Source organism: Neomonachus schauinslandi, chromosome 2, assembly GCF_002201575.2.
Source record: "Neomonachus schauinslandi chromosome 2, ASM220157v2, whole genome shotgun sequence".
Lineage (NCBI taxonomy): Eukaryota > Metazoa > Chordata > Mammalia > Carnivora > Phocidae > Neomonachus > Neomonachus schauinslandi.
Genome location: NC_058404.1, coordinates 145,494,775 through 145,515,200, shown reverse-complemented (window position 1 = coordinate 145,515,200; position 20,426 = coordinate 145,494,775). Strand labels below are relative to the sequence as shown.

Genomic DNA, 20,426 nt, shown 5'->3' with positions numbered 1-20,426 from the left:
ATTATTGAGGTTAGGTTTTCTGACTTCCAGATCAATGCAATTCCTATAATAAAATTTTGTTAATTTGATTACAAAGAAAGTTATTTTAATGATATTTAAAATAGTCATAATTCTACCTGAGCCAAACTTGGGAGGAAAAAACATGTGCATTGGTTAAAGCAAAAACAAAATGAAATAAAACCAAAAAACAATAGATTACAATTAGGGGGAAGGCAAAAGAGGAAAAGGAACTTTTTATATGTAAAGGTTATCATTACCTTTTCCAAGTCTAACTCCTCTAATAAAATGCTGGCATTTTTGTTTGCTTCAGCAGCCTGTCTATCTTTGGCTTGTACTATTGATTCCATACAAAGATGACACTTCTTCAGCATCTCCTAAAATAAAAAATTAAGATGTTTGCAGCCTCAAAAAACAATTCACATTTAGAGAGATTCCTGAAAACACGATGATAATTAAGGTACTTGAATGAACATAAGCAATAAAAATTAGTGGTAGGGCAAAAAAGGGTACAATTATAATACGAATGGTGTATATTTTTTAAGTTTATTTCTTTATAATCTCTACATCCAACATGGGGCTCAAACTCATGATTCTGAGATCAAGAATCTCATGCTCTACTGACTGAGCCAGCCAGGCACCCTGGTATATGTTTTTTAAAATACACAAGCAAAGAGCCTCTACTGTCCTTCAAAATAATATCCATTTGACTGGTACTTTGGAAACTAAAATTATTTACTCCTAACATTTCAATGGAAAAAATCATAGAGCAAACAGAGCTGCAATACTTTATGCCAGCTGGTTCATGGGCTAAAGGAAAAGGTCAATGTCAACAAAAAAATGGGTTTAAAAAATGTTAAAGTACTTAATTGGCAGGAATTGTTCTCAAAGATTTAAGCTTTGTTGCTACAACTTCATGTGCAAGAATCGCACTTAAAGAAATCATAGACATGGGTACTTACATACTTTTCTCAGTGATTTCATTCTTAGAACACACTACTTAACAGGAAAGGGCTACTTCCCTATTGAGACTAACGCCTTATTTTTTATCTCCCCACCTCTCCAAAAAAAAAAAAAAAAAAACAGGAATGTTAATTATCACAGAGGAATGTACAGGCAGGGAAGACAGTGAATTAGCTGTGTTAAATAAAATCCATGAAAAAAAGAGTGCTCACTATTATGTAGTAGAAAGACATTTTTGGATTCATTGACCTCTTTGCATTTTCAGAGCCATGTCTTAGGATTTTATTCAAACCTAAGTATAAACCCCAAGTCAAAACATCACCAGGGGAATATCCCAACTAGATGTCTAACAGGATTTATTTAACCTTCTTTACTTTTCCTGCAAAAATTCTGGCCAATTCATTCTTAAGCTGACAATTACTCCAATACTGAAGACATTAAAGTTTTCTTGCCCATGACTGTAAATAGAACTACGCTCAGTTTTGTTTAGGTATTTAAAAAAAAAACCTACTGGGCTTGTTCCTCTCAGAAAAGGTTATCAGTTTGGATATACATATATATATAAATTATAACACTGATGAATAATGACAATATTTGCTTTAGATTGTTTAGTGTTTACATAAAAATTTAATTAGTTCAAGTACTATTTAAAAAATAAAATTCTATTACAGAGACTGTTTTATTGCTTTTTTAGGTAAGTAAATAATCTGAAGCATCTATGAAATAGAATAGTTCATCTCCAAATACTAGATAAATGAAAATTGCTATATACACACATTATTGCTTAGACTAAGGCTTTTTTCTTAGTGCGAGACACACACATATATATGTATATATGTGTATGTATACAAGTGTGTGTGTGTGTGTGTGTGTGTGTGTGTAACCAAATGGGATCCCTAACTCATATAGTGGGATGAGTTTAATCAGTATTATTACCTTATCAGTGATGGTTGCTATGTATCTCATACATTCAGAATCTGATGGAAACTGATTGACTTCTTTGACTAAGTAGCGCACCACCTTCACATGACCCTAAAAAATAGATACCAATGTCAGATTGAAAACAGATTCTAACAGGATTCAGTATATCTACAGTCTGTCTTATCTAAGATTACTTTGACATCAGTGCCACAAAATAAAGTCTTAATTAGATATTATTTGCACTGTAAATGAAAAAGAGACAGACTTTGGTTCTGATAAGTTAAATCTATACTGTTCATTTTCATCCCATCCTCCAAGTAGTACAGAATAACCTGACCTAAAATTCTAAACAACAATTAATAAAAAACCAATAAGCCAAAAATCAGTATGAAGAAATGGGGGTATGTCTGAAAGAAAAAAAAAACAAAAACAAAACCTCATTTGTTTCTAGCTAACTCATAAATGAGCATCCTAATTCTAAGCATTAAAATAGTAGAAATAACAATTTTGTTCTTTATTTCAGATAAAAATGGAATGTACAGCACTGTACTAGAAGCATAAGAGGAATAAAATACACTTTCCTAAAACATGAGCTATGATTATATTATTCACAGTTCACTAAGCTCAAAATCCTTAGACCAGCGCTCAAGAGACTCTAACTTTCTCCAATCTACACTATTACTCTCTGAACACAACGCCTACAAATTAGCCAGTCTGGTTAAACAGACTGTGTCTAGTATATTTCTCTATCTCTTCCTTTCCACCACCTACATCTTTTTAAATTATTCCTATCTTTTAATGAATAGTTCAATGCCATTTGCATCATTCCTTGCTATCTCGCCAACACTTCTACAGTATTTAAATTATATGGGACACCTCACACAGTTACCTGACTTTGTGTGTTGATCTTACCTCCCCAATTAAATTCTACATTTCTTAAAAAGTACAACTGCTGCACTCTGTACAATGTAATATCCCAACCATTACAGTTGCACATGGTAAGGTACTAAAAAAATAATGGAATGAATACAAAAGAATATAAAAGATGAACATTGTTCTTAAGGAACTACATCTATTTGGAAAGATAAGATATATGCATGTTAGAGTAATAACAAGACAATTTTAGTCAAAATGAATGACAGAAATAACACTGCAGAACGTCTACAACTTTTAGGTGATTAAGTATCTTACTGTGAGATCAAATAGAATTGGAAGAGTTTCTGCAGACGGGGAGATTTAAACTATACCCAAAGAATGAATAACTCTGGAAATGAGGAAGGACATGAGTATTTCTGAGATGAGAACAAAGGTGATGTGAGAGACAGCAACAATGAAAAGACCAAGCAAGGAGAAGACTCTCCACATCAGGGACTCATAATGGGAGATGAGCTTGAAGAGCACTAGCTTTATGGTGGCTGTGAATAACAAACTAAGATTGGATTTCAAAGGATGACAAAAAAGGAAAAGGTTCTAGAAGAGGATACTAACATAGTGGAGAGGTTAGGAAGATTAACTTGATAACGATATATTAGCTTGCTTGGAGAAGAGGTAGATAGTCAATGATAAAGCATAAGTTTGACTGGTGGGGAAAAAAACATACAGAGTGTCTAGGTAGTCTAGAAAACCTAGGGAAGAGGTGGTATAAAGCACAGGAGCCAGAGAGAATTATAAGAGAAAAAGGAGAAAGATGATTTTTTGCAATTATATATTAAAAGTTTTCAATACAACAAATAATTTGTAATCTACCAAGGGATTTTACCTACCTGCCTCAAAATGACAAAGCTTAAAATTATAAACCCTAAAATAGTAACCCAGTTTTCCCAGTAACAAATTAAAACTGCATTTAAGAGACCAACCAAATCATTAAATGAAATTACTTATACACAGCTCTGTGCTATGCATTATAGGAAGAAAAACAAAGTTTCTCTTTCACAAAATTTATTTCTACTTCTGAATGTAGTTTGTTCGATTTTCAGTCATTTCAAAATACTGGTAGCTGGGTTTTCATTATTTAATCCTCTTATTCCTAGTAATTAAAGCAAATGATTATAAATAAAATCAATTTAAGTTAATTTTTTCCCTGCTGTGCTAATACAAGAAAACATTCATCCATAAGTAGTAAGTTACTCTTAACTGGATTTGCATTTTGTGAAAGATTAAGTTTGCAACTAGATTTGGAAAATACTTAGAACAACTTTTTACAAGTTTACTTAGCTTTATCAATATCAACATTAATGGTTTTTCTGGGATACCTGTATCTACCTTTCAAGTGTTGCCATCAACACTGAAACACATCAGTGTTTATTTGCATATTATTTTACCACTTTCATAGTAATCACTAAACTATACACCTTCTAGCCTAAGTGAAAAACATTCAAGTGAATGAGGATGAAAGACTTCTACCTTCCTAAATGCTGCCATAAGAGGAGTTATCTTGCGGTTGTCTGCTGCATCCACATCTGCACCTGCTTGCACCAGTAACTGAACCACATCAAGATGTCCACCATTTGCTGCTAGCCACAATGGAGTGTTCCCCTTCTTGTTACGTACATCAATGTGAGCTCCCCTAAATGAATGACACAGATGTCATTGTTTAAAATGAAATGGAATGACAGAAATAACAATAAAAATCAACTATAAAATTATGAAAAATATTCTATGAAAATTAAAAATTACAATATTGAGGGACCAAAATACATTCTTCTCTCAAAATTACAAAGAATTTCTAATCATCAAATTTAAAAGTCATCAAACTAAAAAATAATCATATACTAGTAATTGCTTTTCTTATTTTAAAAATAATGACTGCATAATTCTGAGTTTCAATCCTGAGAAAATGTGAATTTTATTTAGTAAAAAATAAAAAAGTACATCCTGTTAATAGCATAATCGATACATTAAATAAACAGTATGAAAGAGACATAAACAGTATCCTATGAGGCACCTTGTATCTATTTCATATTACTTGTATGCATGTATTTGTATTATGTGGCTTCCGAAAAGAATGAATCTAAAAATAACATGCAGGTTTAGCACACAGTGGGCATCATGGTAAGTAAGACTCAAGGTGAATAACAGGTGATAGGAGCTACTACTAAATACTACTGCTTAGGACACCATGCAAATGTCTTCAAGACTGTTAAAGTAGGAAATCCAAGTACGCAGACAAGCATCTCTGGAAGACTGGCAGGCAACTTCTAAGTGACTGAAAGCGGGAATTCTCCTGGATTCTTTTTGATACCTTGAATAGTTCCAAAACTGTCACTTAAAAGCCCTGTTATTTAACCAAACAAAAAACAAGAAAATCAACAATAAAGCTTAGACTGCTGCTAGGCTTTTAAGATTTCAAGTGATACTCTTTTTCGAAAACTCAAACTGTGTGGGAGATGTGAATATGGAGGACAACAGCTGGATGTTCAAACAGCTTATTATAGTGCTTTAAAAGTATATACACACCCAAGAAAGGAAGAAAAGAAGTATTTTTAGGTTGCACTGAAATAAATCAGACAATGTAGCATAGCTCTGGATAGGTGGGAAATAACAGAAGTAGGTCTAAAAAATAAAACAAAACATGCACTTGTAGTTTATAGAGGAAGTAATCACATTTGATTTTTTAATAGTACAATATGACCAGAAAGAATAGAAATCACTAGTAACACCACAGTCACATATGAAGAGTATGGTAATATCATACCTGCCAATGAGAAGCTCACAGAATTTATAATGCCCTTTATCTGCTGCTATGGTTAAAGCTGTATCTCTCGAAGAGGGCACTGGAGGGGCATTAACATCAGCACCTTTATCCAAAAGAACTCGGCCCACCTCTGCATATCCACCAGAGGCAGCTTCCATTAGTGGTGTGAGGCCAGTCTAGGTTTAGTGAAAACAACAATAACAACTACACATAAGAGACTGAAAAGAGCTAAAATGTTTAAAGAACAATCTGGGGAGCAACATGATACAGTTGTTGCAAAGACTGACAACTAAATTTCAGCACTGACACCACTAGCCTGAGTTACAGTGTGATCTACTGAACGATATTCTATGCAATGCCAATTTATTGTGAAAAAAAAAAATTGTGTAAGATGAAAGCACTTGGCATATAACTGGCGTTAATCAATGTTTCCTCTCTTCTTTCCTAATAGTACATATTTTCTAGCTGATAACCCTAACGTCATTATTACCTATAAAAATTTATTGAGGTATTTTCAAGAGTGCTTGAATACACAGAATGATTTCTGATTAAATACATGTAAGATAAATATGTTACTAGAAAATAATAATATAATTAGCATAATGCTACTGTACACCTTAAATATTAAAGCAATAAATCCATGTACAAATCTCAGACTTTTTCTTACCTTAGCTCTGTGTTCCACATTTGCTTTTCTATCAAGCAGAAGACTAACCACTTCCGTCCTTCCTTGGAAGCAGGCTAAGGTAAGGGCAGTGTTCCGATTGGTTTCTATTTGAGCATTTATGTCAGAGCCCATGTCTAACAGGAGCTTAACAGCAGCTGTGTGCCCATTCATAGCTGCTAACATCAGAGGAGAAATGCCCAATTTGCTACCAGTTCTGGGGGTGGAGGTATGGGGAGAACAAAGGGAAAGAATAAAAATTTTAAATGTCCCAGAAAAATTGGATGAACTCTAGAGAATTCTATTTCAGGATTTATTTAAGATTCTTTATTTTAGAGGATTATTTAAAATAATAATTTTTCTCAGCCCTAGTAAGTCTGTGAGATACTACCAAGACTCCACTAGAAATCGTTTACCACCTTAGAACTAGAATACTTTCTGTATCTCATTCAACATAATGACTTGGGCCGAAAAGTGATTATTAAATTATTAAGTTATTATTAAGATGAATTTTCCATCCTAAAGCATATACTTGCTTAATAAAAACTCCTAAGAAAACTGTGTTTACTCTTAGTACCATTAGAAATAGAGTAAGTGGTGTTTTTTCAAGTTTATATCAATAGTTTTAAATACTTAAATAAAATTAATCTTAAAATAATCTCCAACAATTTGGATTCTAAATTTGTAATGAAGGCATTTCCTAAATATGGCATTAAAAATATAAGTGTTCTACAAATAGCTTTACCGTAACACTCTTAAGGGGCTTATAGAGAGAGAATAAAACTTGCCTAGAATTAATCTCAGCTCCTGCATTTAGTAATATTTTGATAATGTTCACATAGCCACCAGAAGCAGCCAGGCTTAGAGGTGTATAATCAGAAACATTCCTGTGCTCTTTGTTTGCCCCTCGAGCTAACAATAGCTCCACCACCTGAAAAGAAAAGAGGAAAAGTTGTGTTTTCTTATGGTGAAACAATTTGCAAGGTGTGCATTTCTGATTTATTTTTCTGATATATCATAAAAGAATAAAAAGAGGAAAGTCCTTTTTTGATCCTTTGCACAAAATCGGCCTCAAATGATAGCAATAGGTCTTAGAAGCAACAGAAACCTAGCTTCTCAATTAATATCCATTTTGGAATTTGCTAAAATGACATAGTGTGTTCATGCAAGGTCTGGATCTCAGATCTGCTGGATCTCAGTGTGCTGTTGTGCAATGCTATTTTAAAAATTACTATTTCTGTTACTATATCACATAGTGGTAAAATAAAATAAGAGTTTTTCATTTATATATGCAAATGTCTTTAGGATTTTTTTTTTAAGATTTTTTTTTTTTAAGATTTTGTAAGCTTGAAATTACAACCCTGTGATCAAGAGTCTCATGCTCTAGCGACTGAGCCAGCCAGGTGCCCCTCTTTAAAATATTTTTTTAAATTTATAATCAATAGCTAAATGTTTAAAAACTTGGAATAAAGCTAACGCTTATTTTTTCCCCAACATTTTATTACAAAAATTTCTAAACATACAGAGAAGTTTAAGAAATTTACATATATTCACTACCTAGATTCTACCATTAATATTCTACTACACTTACTTTATCATTATCTATTTGTCCATTTTTTTGATACATTTCATTTCAAAGTAAATTGTAGATGGCTGCAATTTTCCTTAAAATACATCAGCATATGTATCGTTATCTAGAATATTACTTGTTTTCAAATTTTGGGGGTAAAATTTGTAACTTACAGCAAACGCTCAAAACTTAAGTGTACATTTACTGAGTACTGAACAAATGCATAAAGCTAATGTAACCTAAATCCCTGTTATTTACTCATGCCCCTTTCCCAGTTAATCCCACCTATAGGCTAGTTTTATCTATCTTAGATCTTCGTATAGATGAAATCACAGTGTTTGAGAGTCATTTCTGTGTATTGTGTAGCATTCCATTATATGAATATACAACAGTTTATCTATTCTCCTACTGATGAACACCTTTGAAGTCCCTAGTTTTTGGCAATTTTGAATAAAGTTGCTGTTCTTTCAGAAATACATTTTCACTGCTCATGGGGTTCTACCTAGTAGAATTTCTGGATGTATGTTTAGTTTTATAAGAAATTGCCAGACCTTTTCTGAAAGTGGTTGTACCATTTACACTCCCACAAATAATAAGTAAGTCCTGGTTGCTCCACATCCTTGGCAAGATTGGTATTGCCGGTCTTTATCATTTTAGCCATTGTAGTTGGGTGTGTGGTGGTAACCCACTGGGGTCTTAATTTGCATTCCCTGATAGCTAAAAAATATTTACCATTTATTGAAGTACTTATTGGCATCTTTTTCCATTATGCCATTTAATGCACAAAACAACTCTGACACAAGTACTAGTATTTTCACCTTCATTTTACAAATGAGGCAAAGAAAAGTTAAAGATTATCCAAGATCGCAGCTCTTACCTTTCTCTTAGTACTAGTAAAATATCCTAAAATACTAACTGGGAAATAACAAATAAATGTTAATGAACAGTGCTTTGTCTTAACATATAAGCTGAAACTTTACTCATTTGAATAAAGCTATGACCAATTTTAGATTATGACTTCTGTCCATCACTTTTTTGCTCTTAGAGCCAATAACACTAGGTGGCTTATGCTACAAGGTTATAAAAACAAGACCAAAAAATGGCATTATGCTGTTTTATTTTACAGAGTCCCTTAAGCAAGAAAGTAAAAAAGCATAATCAAATTTCTAAAGTTATTAATTCCATTATGCAAAGATAACTGACCTTAGTTATCTCTCAAAGGGAATGGTCTATTCCGAGAAAGTAATAAACACTCAATATAAATTAGTTTGTGACTTTATAGTAAAATGAGTTTCCACTGTTTAATTACTTCAAAATACTTAACTGTTCCAATGACACCAAATCAAAGCAACTGAGTGTTATAGGCAAAATTATTACCCTAAAAGACTTCTATATCTGTTACAACCTCATTTGTAACATTTTAATAAGAATATATAAAGATTATAGTATGCTATTGGTTTTAATATTGCTTTGAGAGGAAGGAAATCAAATGATTTCTTTTTAATTCAACATTGAAAAATTTCTTATCATATAAAGCAAGAATTATTTCAAGCTATGTAATGATTGAAAATTTCAGTTAAATCAAAATTTTACTTTCATTATATTCTAAAACCGAAGCATTTACATTTCCAACTAAGTTTTTCAATTTAATGTTATTATTAATCGTAAAAAGTTCTGCCATAACATTTCAATTTGAGATTAATGGGGATCTCTACATTGTCTGATGTGGCAGAGATTATTTATCAATTCAAGTAGCTTATTTTTTTTACTATATTACTTCCTATCATTTGGGTTAAAATTCTTTTAATATACCAATCACCTCTACTGTGAAATACAGGGGGAAAAAAATGATACAAATGTATTCACATTATCAACCAGAAGGAACAGCATAGTAGAGACAGAGATGTCTCCTATGCAGAACATCTGTAGAAACAAGTACATCTAATTGTCCACACATATAATTATCTACTCCAAATATAAAGGAGCAAAAATCATACATTTAAAAATTATAGATCGGCCAAAGCAAAAATTTTATGCAAAAAAACTGTATTATCACTAGGCTCCAATTCTTTTTAATCCACAAGATAAAGGATCACTTTCTATTCATGTACCATTTTATTAGATTTTCCATTCTTTCTGTGCAAGAATTATTCTATCTCTTAAAGAACTTTTATCTTCTAGTTTACTAAAAAATTCTAGGGGGTTTAGCTGATTCGAGTTCAATATAACCGGGTGTGATATGAGAGGCAAGGGAGGGGGGGGGGGGGGGGCAGTTTAAGATGCACAAACAGGGAGGTAATAATCTACCACTTCACTGGCCAGAATAATTTAGACATAATATTTCAGGAGGGATATGGACATAATGGGTAAAACAGCCAGATGAGGGATTTGGAAAAGATATCTTCAAGCTAACAATCAAAAGACAGGACACACTTCAAATAGAGAATAGGTAACTGGCAGATAGAGACTCAAATATCTGTAGATACAAGAGGGTATAAACCTCTTTCCATTAATTCAAAGAATAGAATTAAGAATAGTGGGGAAACTTAGGGAAGGCATAACTCAGGCTTGATAAACAGGAAACCTTTGTAACAGGATGGTGAAAAAAAAGCAAGACATTTTTAAGCTGAGTAAGAAACTGACCTGCATGATCTAGGGTACTTCTTAAGTCTAAGATTCCCTAACTGAGAAGTTGTCAGTCCACAGAGACAGCACAACCAGCTAATCAAAATCCTTACAACTGCATTTAAAAAATGGATTTAAAAAATTAGGTTGTCCAGCTGATCATTAAATTCCAGAAGAAGACACACATGGGTATAAAGCTATAACTTCTTGGGCCTATACCTGATTGCACCGGCTGTTCTACCCTACTTAAAAAATGAAAAGGTCATATAATCTTATCTGAGAATCTTTCTTCCAGAGTTGAGAAGGAGTGGGGGGAAAATGAAAAGAACAACTAAAAACTGAATTCTCTTAATTCCCTACTAATCTTATAGATAGAGAGCAACAGAGGCTGAGCTTAAGTACCTTTCATGCCAGGTACTCTGGGATAGGAAAAGATGAGTGACTATAGGCCCTGCTTATCAGGAGTTTACAGATTTGATTTGGAATGGCTTAATCACTCCCTTAGCCTGAATGCAACACACAGGGATTCCTATGGCAGGTACTACTTTTAGATGAACATAATAATGTTTAAACATGACTCTGCAGACATGATGGCTTATGCTAACAAAATACTTGAAATTATTACCTATTAGCAAAAAAAACAGTTACTGTGATAAATGAATCCAGATGTCAATCCATTATTCCCATCAAATCATGTAAGTTAAAATATATATTTGCTAAACAGATGGACAAATATTTCACTGGGGAAAATGTTACCTCCTGTCTTCCCCCAGAACAAGCCAAAGATAGCGGTGTGTCCTTGGTTCTTTCTGACTGGGCTTCAATGTCTGCACCATTGTCCAGCAATATTTCCACAACACCAACATGACCAGCTGTGGCAGCCAAGATAAGTGGAGTAAAACCTGGAAAAAAATAATGATCATCTTACTACATGCTAAGCAAAAAAACCTCACTGTTTTTCATTATATCTAACTATCACAATAGGGCTGGAAGTAGTATTTCTTCACAGAACACAAATATTCCAGAAAAAAAATTAACAAACCTAAGCCCTACCTTTCTTGTCTCGGTGCTCAATACTAGCTCCTCTCTCTAGCAGTGTTTGTACCAGTTCCTCATGACCACCAGCACAGGCCAGTGTTAGCGCCGTATCATGATTACTTTCAGTCTATAAAAAATTAATTTTTTGATTAGCTTATTAATTTTAAAATAACAGATTATATAATATATACTTATACCAAATACAGACACAGATGTACCATTCTACTGTATCAAACATTTGGATATTAAGTTGTTTTTTTCCATCAGTGGCTAACTTGTGATTTTGTAAAGGCTATAAAATAACGTTTGAACTTTATGTGCAATTCTTAAGCATGAAGGAAAAAAAGTATGATTTTCAACCATATGCTATTTACAACTACATGATTAAAAGAAATAGCGTTGGACTCACTTTTGCTTCTAGCCATTAATGGAGTAGCATAGAAAAGATCTGTCTTCCTATCTCAAACAACCGAAAAGAAAAGGACAAACTATTTGAAATGATGGTGTTTAGATAAGCAGTGCATGGCAGTGATCTCCAAGGGTAGAAAGGATTAAACTCAACTTATTGCCTGGAGAGTTTCAAGGCTGCTGTGTGCAGAGAGGGTACTCAAATACAGCCTGGCAATCTCCCTGAGTTGAGAAAACAGTTTGGAGCGGTCAGGATGGCTAGAATTCATGGGGCGGACTACTGGAGAGGAAAGCACGAAAAATTTTTACTCTAGGTATCTGCAGAGGGTCTTCGGCTGAGGCTTTCAGCTGAGTTCTGATCAGCACATGTGCATGAGGAAAATTATGAGAGGCCAAGGAGAGACCACCAGAAGGCATAACAACACTCAGAGCTTACACAGGGCCGGCAATAGTTTGGTTCCCACCAGCCAGAGTAGAGATACATCAAAACACACAGAACATCAAGTAAAATCCTCAGCAGTGGGGCCAAATTAGCTGTTCTAGGCCCACCTAACAAAGCTGAAAAGCAAGCCTTGATATGAAAAAAGGGCTTCCAAGTAACTTAACTGCAGTTGAGAACAAAGCCCCAAAATACTTAAAGAACAACAAAGAAAAATACGTAATATACAGAATATTTTGAAAGACAAAGACAATCATAACTGACACATGATGCTTTATATAAGATTTACCTCTGACTCCTGCTAATGATAGTGACCAGTACTGGATTTACTGGCCATACTCCATTATAGTTTAAAATACTTATTTCATGAACAAAGTCTTCATACTTGGTACTCTAAACTTGTGCTACTAAAGAAAGGTAACTACTAGCAATATGTGGCTATTGTACTAGAAATATAGCTATATATGTGACCACTCTAAGCTGTACGTAGAACAGATAGACTGAATTTTGAAGACCTTTAGTATGAAATAAAAATGTAAAATATCTCAGTTTTTTGGTTTTATGGATTACATGTTTAAACAATAATATTATGGATATATGAAGCTAAATAAAATATATTCTTATAATGTATTTCACCTATTTTGTTTTGCTTTTTTTAATGTGGTTACTAGAAAATTTTAAATTTCATGTGTCTTGCATTATTTTTCTACTACACAGCACTGTTCTAAGCTACTTTCCCTCATTTTTACATATACATCTTTATTACGATACTTATCACCAATTTCCTTATGCTAACATTAGTATGTGCCTATCACTCTCAGAGAACTATAAATTCCTGGGAGGTAATGAACATGTCTTATTCATGTTTGCATTCTCCACCTGTAAGTGATGCTTTGTCTAGGAAACAATAAATGATAGTTAAGTTCAACGAATGACAACGGCTATGCAGGGTCACAGATTCAAAGGCTATTACTAATAAAACAAAAGGCTACATATATGAAATATATTTATTGTGTTTATGTATTTATGTAATATTTATTATATTTATGTAATAAATACAAAAAGGAAAGGCATTTTCTCCCAGGTCAATAACTCTAAAAACCAAACTCTATTATAAAAAATGAGTAACAAGAGACAAAAGGCAAAATCGATAGAGTTGAGAAATAAGAAAAAGCCTACTAGCCAGTGATGTAGAGGGAGACCGCAAAAGCTGCTCTGCAGAAGAGGCTGGCAGAGAGCAGAGCTACTGACTGCAGAGATCAGTGATGGCCACAAGGGAGAGATGCACCAACTACAACAATGAAGAAGGACATGAATACTTAAATGAGTGACAGCTCTGACTGTCTAATAGTATTTGATCTTCATTTCAGGTTTATTAGGAAGGAATTATTATGCTTGATTTCAGAAAAAAAGAGACAAAGCCTTAGAGAAATAATCCTCCAGTGGTCATACAAGCTAATAACTGATAAAGATTGGCTTAAAAAAACCAAGGAGATCTTGGATAACAAAATCCTGCTTTCCCCATTACATCATAAAGCAGTCCTAAGGCACAGCCAACTGAGGTCAATATAATGTTAAATCTATCTACCTTATATGCTTTCTATGTTAGTGACAATTAGAAAGTCAACTTTATGATGAAGAATCTGCTTTATGATGAAGTTTATTAGGTTTCTCGAAGTCTTCTGGGGGTTAAAGAGTAATTTAGGAAAGCAGTGCCAATCTTAAATAGAGAATGAAGAGACAAAATTTGAAAAAGATAAGCATGGAAGATTTTAGTGGATTAGTAAAATATTGGTTTTTTTTCCCCCACATTATAAAACATCAGTTCAACTGATACTTATTAAGCACCTTTTATGTTCAAAGTACTCTGCGAGGTACTCCAGGGTTGACAAATATAAGTAAATACAGTTCCTGTTCACTAGGAGCTTAGTGATTACAGCACAGGGCAAATTTAGGTTCAAACTATGAAAGACATATAAACAAGGTATTATGAGAGTTGAATGAAAAAATACTTAAAACTAAGTAAAGAGGGCTTGTCAAATTCCTTGGGGAACTTAAGAGTGGGTAACTTCATTAACTAATACCTTATGATAATCTTCTAAGGACAATAATGAAAAAATTTAAACATTCTGAAGTAAGGTTTCCACCTTCCTAATAAACACCTACATAATCCCCAAATGGTGAGAAACACTAACCTGATTTGCAGTATGTCAAGAAACAAATTAACTGAAGCAGAAGTCTGGGTTAAAGTAACAATGGCTAACATGATATAGAATTTAAAAAAATGTGTTTTGAATATTACTAATCAAGGAAGTAATGATAACAATATAGGTGATGGCTTTCTGAAAGGTAATGTATCACTAAAGTCATGTTATGTTATACTGGTTAACAAGCCACATACATTGTCATATACCTATAACTAAAAGAAACCTGAAAGGGAGACCGGTGCCCAGAGGTTTCTTAAGAGCTCATTCACGTTTACATTCTAAAGAAAATTTCCATTTAGCCCATGATGCCATAAAATATACCATTTTTTACATGACAGATGTTGTTATGATGATTCTGGCTTATAAAAAATGTTAAAATTATATTCAATGTAAAAGTATTCTGTAAATTGACATGACTATTCAATTTTGTAAGACTGAAAAATAAGAAGGAATCATAAGACAGATGGAATATTAATGGAAAAAGCAACTTTGATTGAGTTGGAATGCAGGTGAAAAAACATACCTGAACTGTCTGTAAAAAACAATTACATCTAAGTAATTAATTTACTTCAAAACTCATTAGGACTTCAAGAGCTATCCTTTTTTTTAGACCTCCATAACACCTTCATAATTCTAGACACCTCATTCTCTAAACATGTCAGAGGTCACATGTAAGATTCAAAAAAGATAAAAAAATAAAAAGGATAGCATTTAGGGAGAATGAGAATAATGAGAATATTCAGTAAAATAGCAAATAACCTACTTAAAACCTCACATAAACAATCAGAATGCATGCATTTTAAGTAGAATGCTTTAATGGCAGCATATTACATATCACCATTAACTCATTTTTCCTGGTCTCTTCAATTTTTCTCATTAAAATATTGTGATTAAACTGTTTTCTGTATTGCAAAACAAGAGAAAAATATCCAAATGATATTTATACCATTAAAGGCAAAACATAATTTTACATAGTTTCTAATTTCAGTCTTGGCATCTCAGTCAAATTTAATGCCTACCCTCTTTAAAAAATAATCATGGATATATGTTATTTATTAAAAACTGGAAAAAAGGCAAAATTGCATAAGGCAGTATTTATTTTTCTCTTTTTTGAAATGTACCAGAACCATTTATTCCATGTTCAAGGAAAGCCTTTAGAAGTTTGTGAATAAAAAAGACAAGCAGTTCAGAAATACATGAAAAACATGTGATAAGAAAAAGGGAAGGAGGGGATGGGAACACAAGTTTTACACCCATGAACAGAACAACTGGTACTTTCTCACTTTTAGTGGCTGTTAGAGTCAATCAAAATCTCACACAAAATACAGAAAATACTTAACTCACCAGTATTCAACTCTAACCTTCAGCCAAATTTACTGTTTCATACAAAACCAAGTTTTTAAAAATTTGTAAATGATTAATTTCTATATGCAGAATACCCAGATATAAATTTCTTAAACCATTCTAGCAAAATAAAAATTGGAGCTATGCTATTAAAAGATAGTAAAACAGTCTCAAATAATTCCTTCAAATTATCATTTATTGATGTTTCCTACAATAAATTTTGATAATGGTACAGTATGTGGTATTAAAATATATTATAATATATATAATGATATAAATATATTAAAAATATCTAGACAAGGGGCGCCTGGCTAGCTTAGTCAGCAGAACATGCAACTTCTGATCTCAGGGTCAGGAGTTCAAACCCCACATTGGGTACAGAACTTACTTAAAAAAAAAAAAAAAGGATTAAAAAAAATACATCTAGACAAACTTGATTCAATAAAACCATTACATGAAAGGTAGAGAGCCTGTGGCACATATGTGCACACTGAAGGTAACTTCTAGTTATATTACATAAAATTTGAAGGACCTTATAAAGAATACAAACTCTCATCTTCAGCATTCTTCAAGTTCCAGAAATTAAACATGACTTCTGCTAATCCTTGTTAAAAATATTAGTTTCTGCATATAATGATCAATTGAAGAAGTTTAAAGTATGACCATTTTAAGAATCATTAGCATTTTTAAAAAGAGACACACTGAGGGTTTAAAAAAATTAACATTTCTTTGTCCTTCTTTAAATTAAGATTTGATATAAATATACGGTATGGCCAAGGAAACATGCTGAAAAGCTGCAAAGATGAAAGACACACGATCCTTTGCCATCTAGGTGGTAGACCTATTTTCTATAATCTAATTTACCAGGATTTAATATAATTAAAATCAATGTTCACACCTAAGATAAAAATTGAAAAACAGGTAGCATAGTGCAGTGGTTAAGAGCAGAGATTCTAGAGCCAGAATGCTAGGGTGGTTTGAAAGCTGGCTCCACCATAAATTACCTATTGGGCAAATAGTTAATATCTACAAGTCTCACCTTCCTCACCTGTAAAATGGGAATAATAACAGTATCTACACTTCATGAGGTTGTAATAAAGTTAAATTAGTATCTATAAAAGTGTTAAGAATGTATATGTTAAGGTTTGTTAAATAAACAAAAAAAAGATCCAAATATTAGAAAAAGTTTAATCTTTCTAAACAGAGGAAGAGTCTTGGTATGAATTTATCATATCACTTGTCTTTTACGGCACAGTACTATCACACATAAATCAAAATACCTATTATGTAAAATCTCATGGAATTTTTATTTTAGAATCTAGAAAAAACTTCAGATGAACTGAGAACACAAGGATCTTTATTTTTACTGCTTAACATGCCTGCTTGGTATCATAAAAACTAGTAAAATTTAAGAACATCAAAAACTGAAGAAAAATAGTGAACTATTATTTCTGAATATTTACTTGGTATTACGTTTTCCAAAGCAGGAACTTTCTAAACTCCATGACAAGTAGTATAACTCATGATAGGCTAACCGAATTCAAAAATCTTGATATAGAGACCAGATAAGAAGGAACAGATATTTAAGGAGAATACAGTCAAATCTTTTTACATAAGCATGTCAACTACAATTAAAATGTAAGGTTTTTTGGTTTTTGTTTTGTTTTTAGATTTTATTTATTCATCTGAGACAGACAGAGACAGCACAAACAGGAGGAGAACCAGTGGGAGAGGAGGAAGCATACTCCCTGCTGAGTCGGGAGCCTGACACAAGGCTAGATCCCAGGACCTAGAAATCATGACCTGAGCCAAAGGCAGATGCTTAACCATCTGAGCCACCCAGGTGCCCCAAATGTAAGTTTTTGAAATAAAAAAAAATTTAAGAATATTTCTATGTTTCTTAAAAATTAGTTTATAATAGAGCAATGGCTGGTTGAGTACTATAGTCCAGTAAAATTTCACCATCACTATAAGAATTTCAAATTTAATAAAATCATGATCATAGTTGGAAGAACTTTTTCTGTGGCTATTTTATTCAAAAGCATTTTTTAAAAATCCTTTTATATTTTGGTGAAGTTTTTAGTTTTGCTTATGGTTCAATTCTTGATTCCATAAAAACTAAAACATGTATCTCTCCTTAAAACATAATAGCCGCAGGTTACAACCTAACAGCCTCAGAGCACAAAAGACTGGAGGAAAATAATACAGATTCAATACCAAGTTCAACCCAGTTGAAGATAATGCTGTATCTTGATTGATTGATTGATTGATTGAGGGGGGAGGGAGAAAGTATGAGCGGGGGGAGGTGCAGAGGGGGAGGAAAAGAGAGAACCCTAAGCAGGCTCCGCACCCAGCACAGAGCTCCACGTAGGACTCTATCCCACAACCCTGAGATCAAGAGTCGAATGCTCAACCAACTGAGCCACCCAGGCAACCCTATACTGCTATGTCATTATTAAATACAAATCACTGTGGTTCATCCAATGAATACTTCATAATTTTTTAAAAGGCTATAGAGTATGGTAGTTAAGGAGGGAGCCTTTAAAATCAGACCCACTTAAGTTTGACTCTCAACCCTCACTTCTTAGCTAAATGAAGTGATCTTTTTTTTAAGATTTCATTTAATTTGACAGAGACAGCGAGAGAGGCAACACAAGCAGGGGGAGTGGGAGAGGGAGAAGCAGGCCTCCCGCCGAGCAGGGAGCCCGATGTGGGGCTCGATCCCAGGACTCTGGGATCATGACCCGAGCTGAACGTAGAAGCTTAACGACTGAGCCACCCAGGCTCAATGAAATGATCTTAAGCAAAATGTTTAATCTCTCTCTTAGCCTTGGTTTCTTCATCAGGGAAATGGGTATTTAAAAGTAGCTACTTCATATATGTGGTCTGAAGATTAGACAATTCCTTAAAATTGCCTAAGTGCTCAAAAAAAAAGTTAGCACATACAACACAATGAAAATTTGGAAAGCAAGTTAAGAATAGAAGTGAAATTTCTTTTTCTTTCACAATATTACCAAGAAACACTTTAATGAAAAGGAAGCTTTATTTTCATAGGTTAAGAGTACACGGTGTTAACAGGTCACACACACACACACACACACATCCTTCCTGAGATTCAGGTTTATAAAGAACTGATCATTTACAAAATAAAAAGTTTTATCATGTATACTGCCACCCTCCCTGCCCCAGGTATTAATCAAAACACAAAACTAAACTGCAAACATTTCTCAGTCCTGAATAAGGCCATACACTCTTTACCTTGTTCAGCAGTCTTCTAAACTAAGCCTCTTAGCATTTCTTCAGGACAAAACACCAGCTATCCTCCCCTTTCCAACTTCATTCTGCCCTGAGATTACATGGTAAACTAATTTTTTTTAAAACTGGGCTTTTTGGGGTGCCTGGGTGGCTCAGTTGGTTAAGCGACTGCCTTCGGCTCAGGTCATGATCCTGGAGTCCCGGGATCGAGTCCCGCATCGGGCTCCCTGCTCAGCGGGGAGTCTGCTTCTCCCTCTGACCCTCCTCCCTCTCATGCTCTCTGTCTCTCATTCTCTCTCTCTCAAATAAATAAATAAAATCTTAAAAAAAAAATAAATAAAATTGGGCTTTTTGTTTTGTTTTGACTTAGTGCTGCAGACATAGACACACAGATTCACATGTTTCAGTCAGCAAGATCAGAACTTTCCAAGACAATATAAATGCAAATGAGTATATACGATACATAAATGGAAGACTCTTTTCTTTTCTGTGTGATTCATTATGAATTAGAAGCATATCTTCTAATTCAAGATCAGAAGAAAATACAAACTAATCTTAAATAAGTTATTTCTTTTAACATCCTCTTCTAAAGTTAAAAAAAAGTTACTTGATGACCTTGGAAACCAGACCATCACATTAATTATCAATAATAATCTGTACTTAGTATTTAACTTTTTAAAATGTGGATTCTAATTTATTCATAACGTGGCTCAGATCTCTGACTAGAGAAAAAGCAGTCTAAGATGATTTAAATTACTGATTAATGTTTTTACTGATGGCATGATTTTAGTTAAAAACCATCCCTCCAGAATTTGGAGCTTACCTGTGCATCAATATCAATGGCAGGGTAGATAGGAAGCATGGCTGAAGGAGAGATGATAGGACTTGGAGTTGGAGTCTGAGGTTGGGAAATGGAAGCAGCGATACTGTGGGTAGGAGTGTTTGACATTGCAGATGCTCTTCCACTGACTGCTGTTGAACAAAATAACTGCACTTAATAAGGATGAAACACTGTTAGGTAACAGTAAGAAATAATTATTAGAAAATATTTAAAGACTTCTTAAAACAAAATGTCTATAAGTAGACTGCCATAGCACTAATAATTCATTTTTCTGGTTATTTTATTTCTGACTTTGGACAACAGTCTAAAAATAGGAAGTATATTGAGAATAACCCTTTTTCTAAATAATAATCCATCTGAAAATAAAATTCCCCTCTTACAGTATATAATCATAAAACCTCAATTCAAAATAACCCTGAAAACAAAAATATTTTTATGAATTAAAATTGAATATAAATGC

At 33.4% G+C, this 20,426-nt stretch overlaps 1 protein-coding gene across 3 annotated transcripts in view; it reads right to left on the bottom strand.

The window, feature by feature from the left end:
- The window catches only part of ANKRD17 (ankyrin repeat domain 17), a 161,814-nt gene that overhangs the window by 33,087 nt on the left and 108,301 nt on the right, over window positions 1-20,426 (bottom strand). For 2 of the 3 annotated variants that reach the window (XM_021702451.2, XM_021702452.2), the window contains 9 exons: window positions 19,949-20,097; window positions 11,488-11,599; window positions 11,191-11,336; window positions 7,028-7,170; window positions 6,243-6,456; window positions 5,576-5,751; window positions 4,285-4,447; window positions 1,897-1,992; window positions 258-374 (listed from right to left, as the gene is read on the bottom strand). In XM_021702451.2, coding sequence (XP_021558126.2) covers window positions 258-374; window positions 1,897-1,992; window positions 4,285-4,447; window positions 5,576-5,751; window positions 6,243-6,456; window positions 7,028-7,170; window positions 11,191-11,336; window positions 11,488-11,599; window positions 19,949-20,097 — 1,316 coding nt within the window. The remainder of the gene's footprint in view (window positions 1-257; window positions 375-1,896; window positions 1,993-4,284; window positions 4,448-5,575; window positions 5,752-6,242; window positions 6,457-7,027; window positions 7,171-11,190; window positions 11,337-11,487; window positions 11,600-19,948; window positions 20,098-20,426) is intronic. The other variant, XM_044912929.1, reaches the window with a different exon arrangement.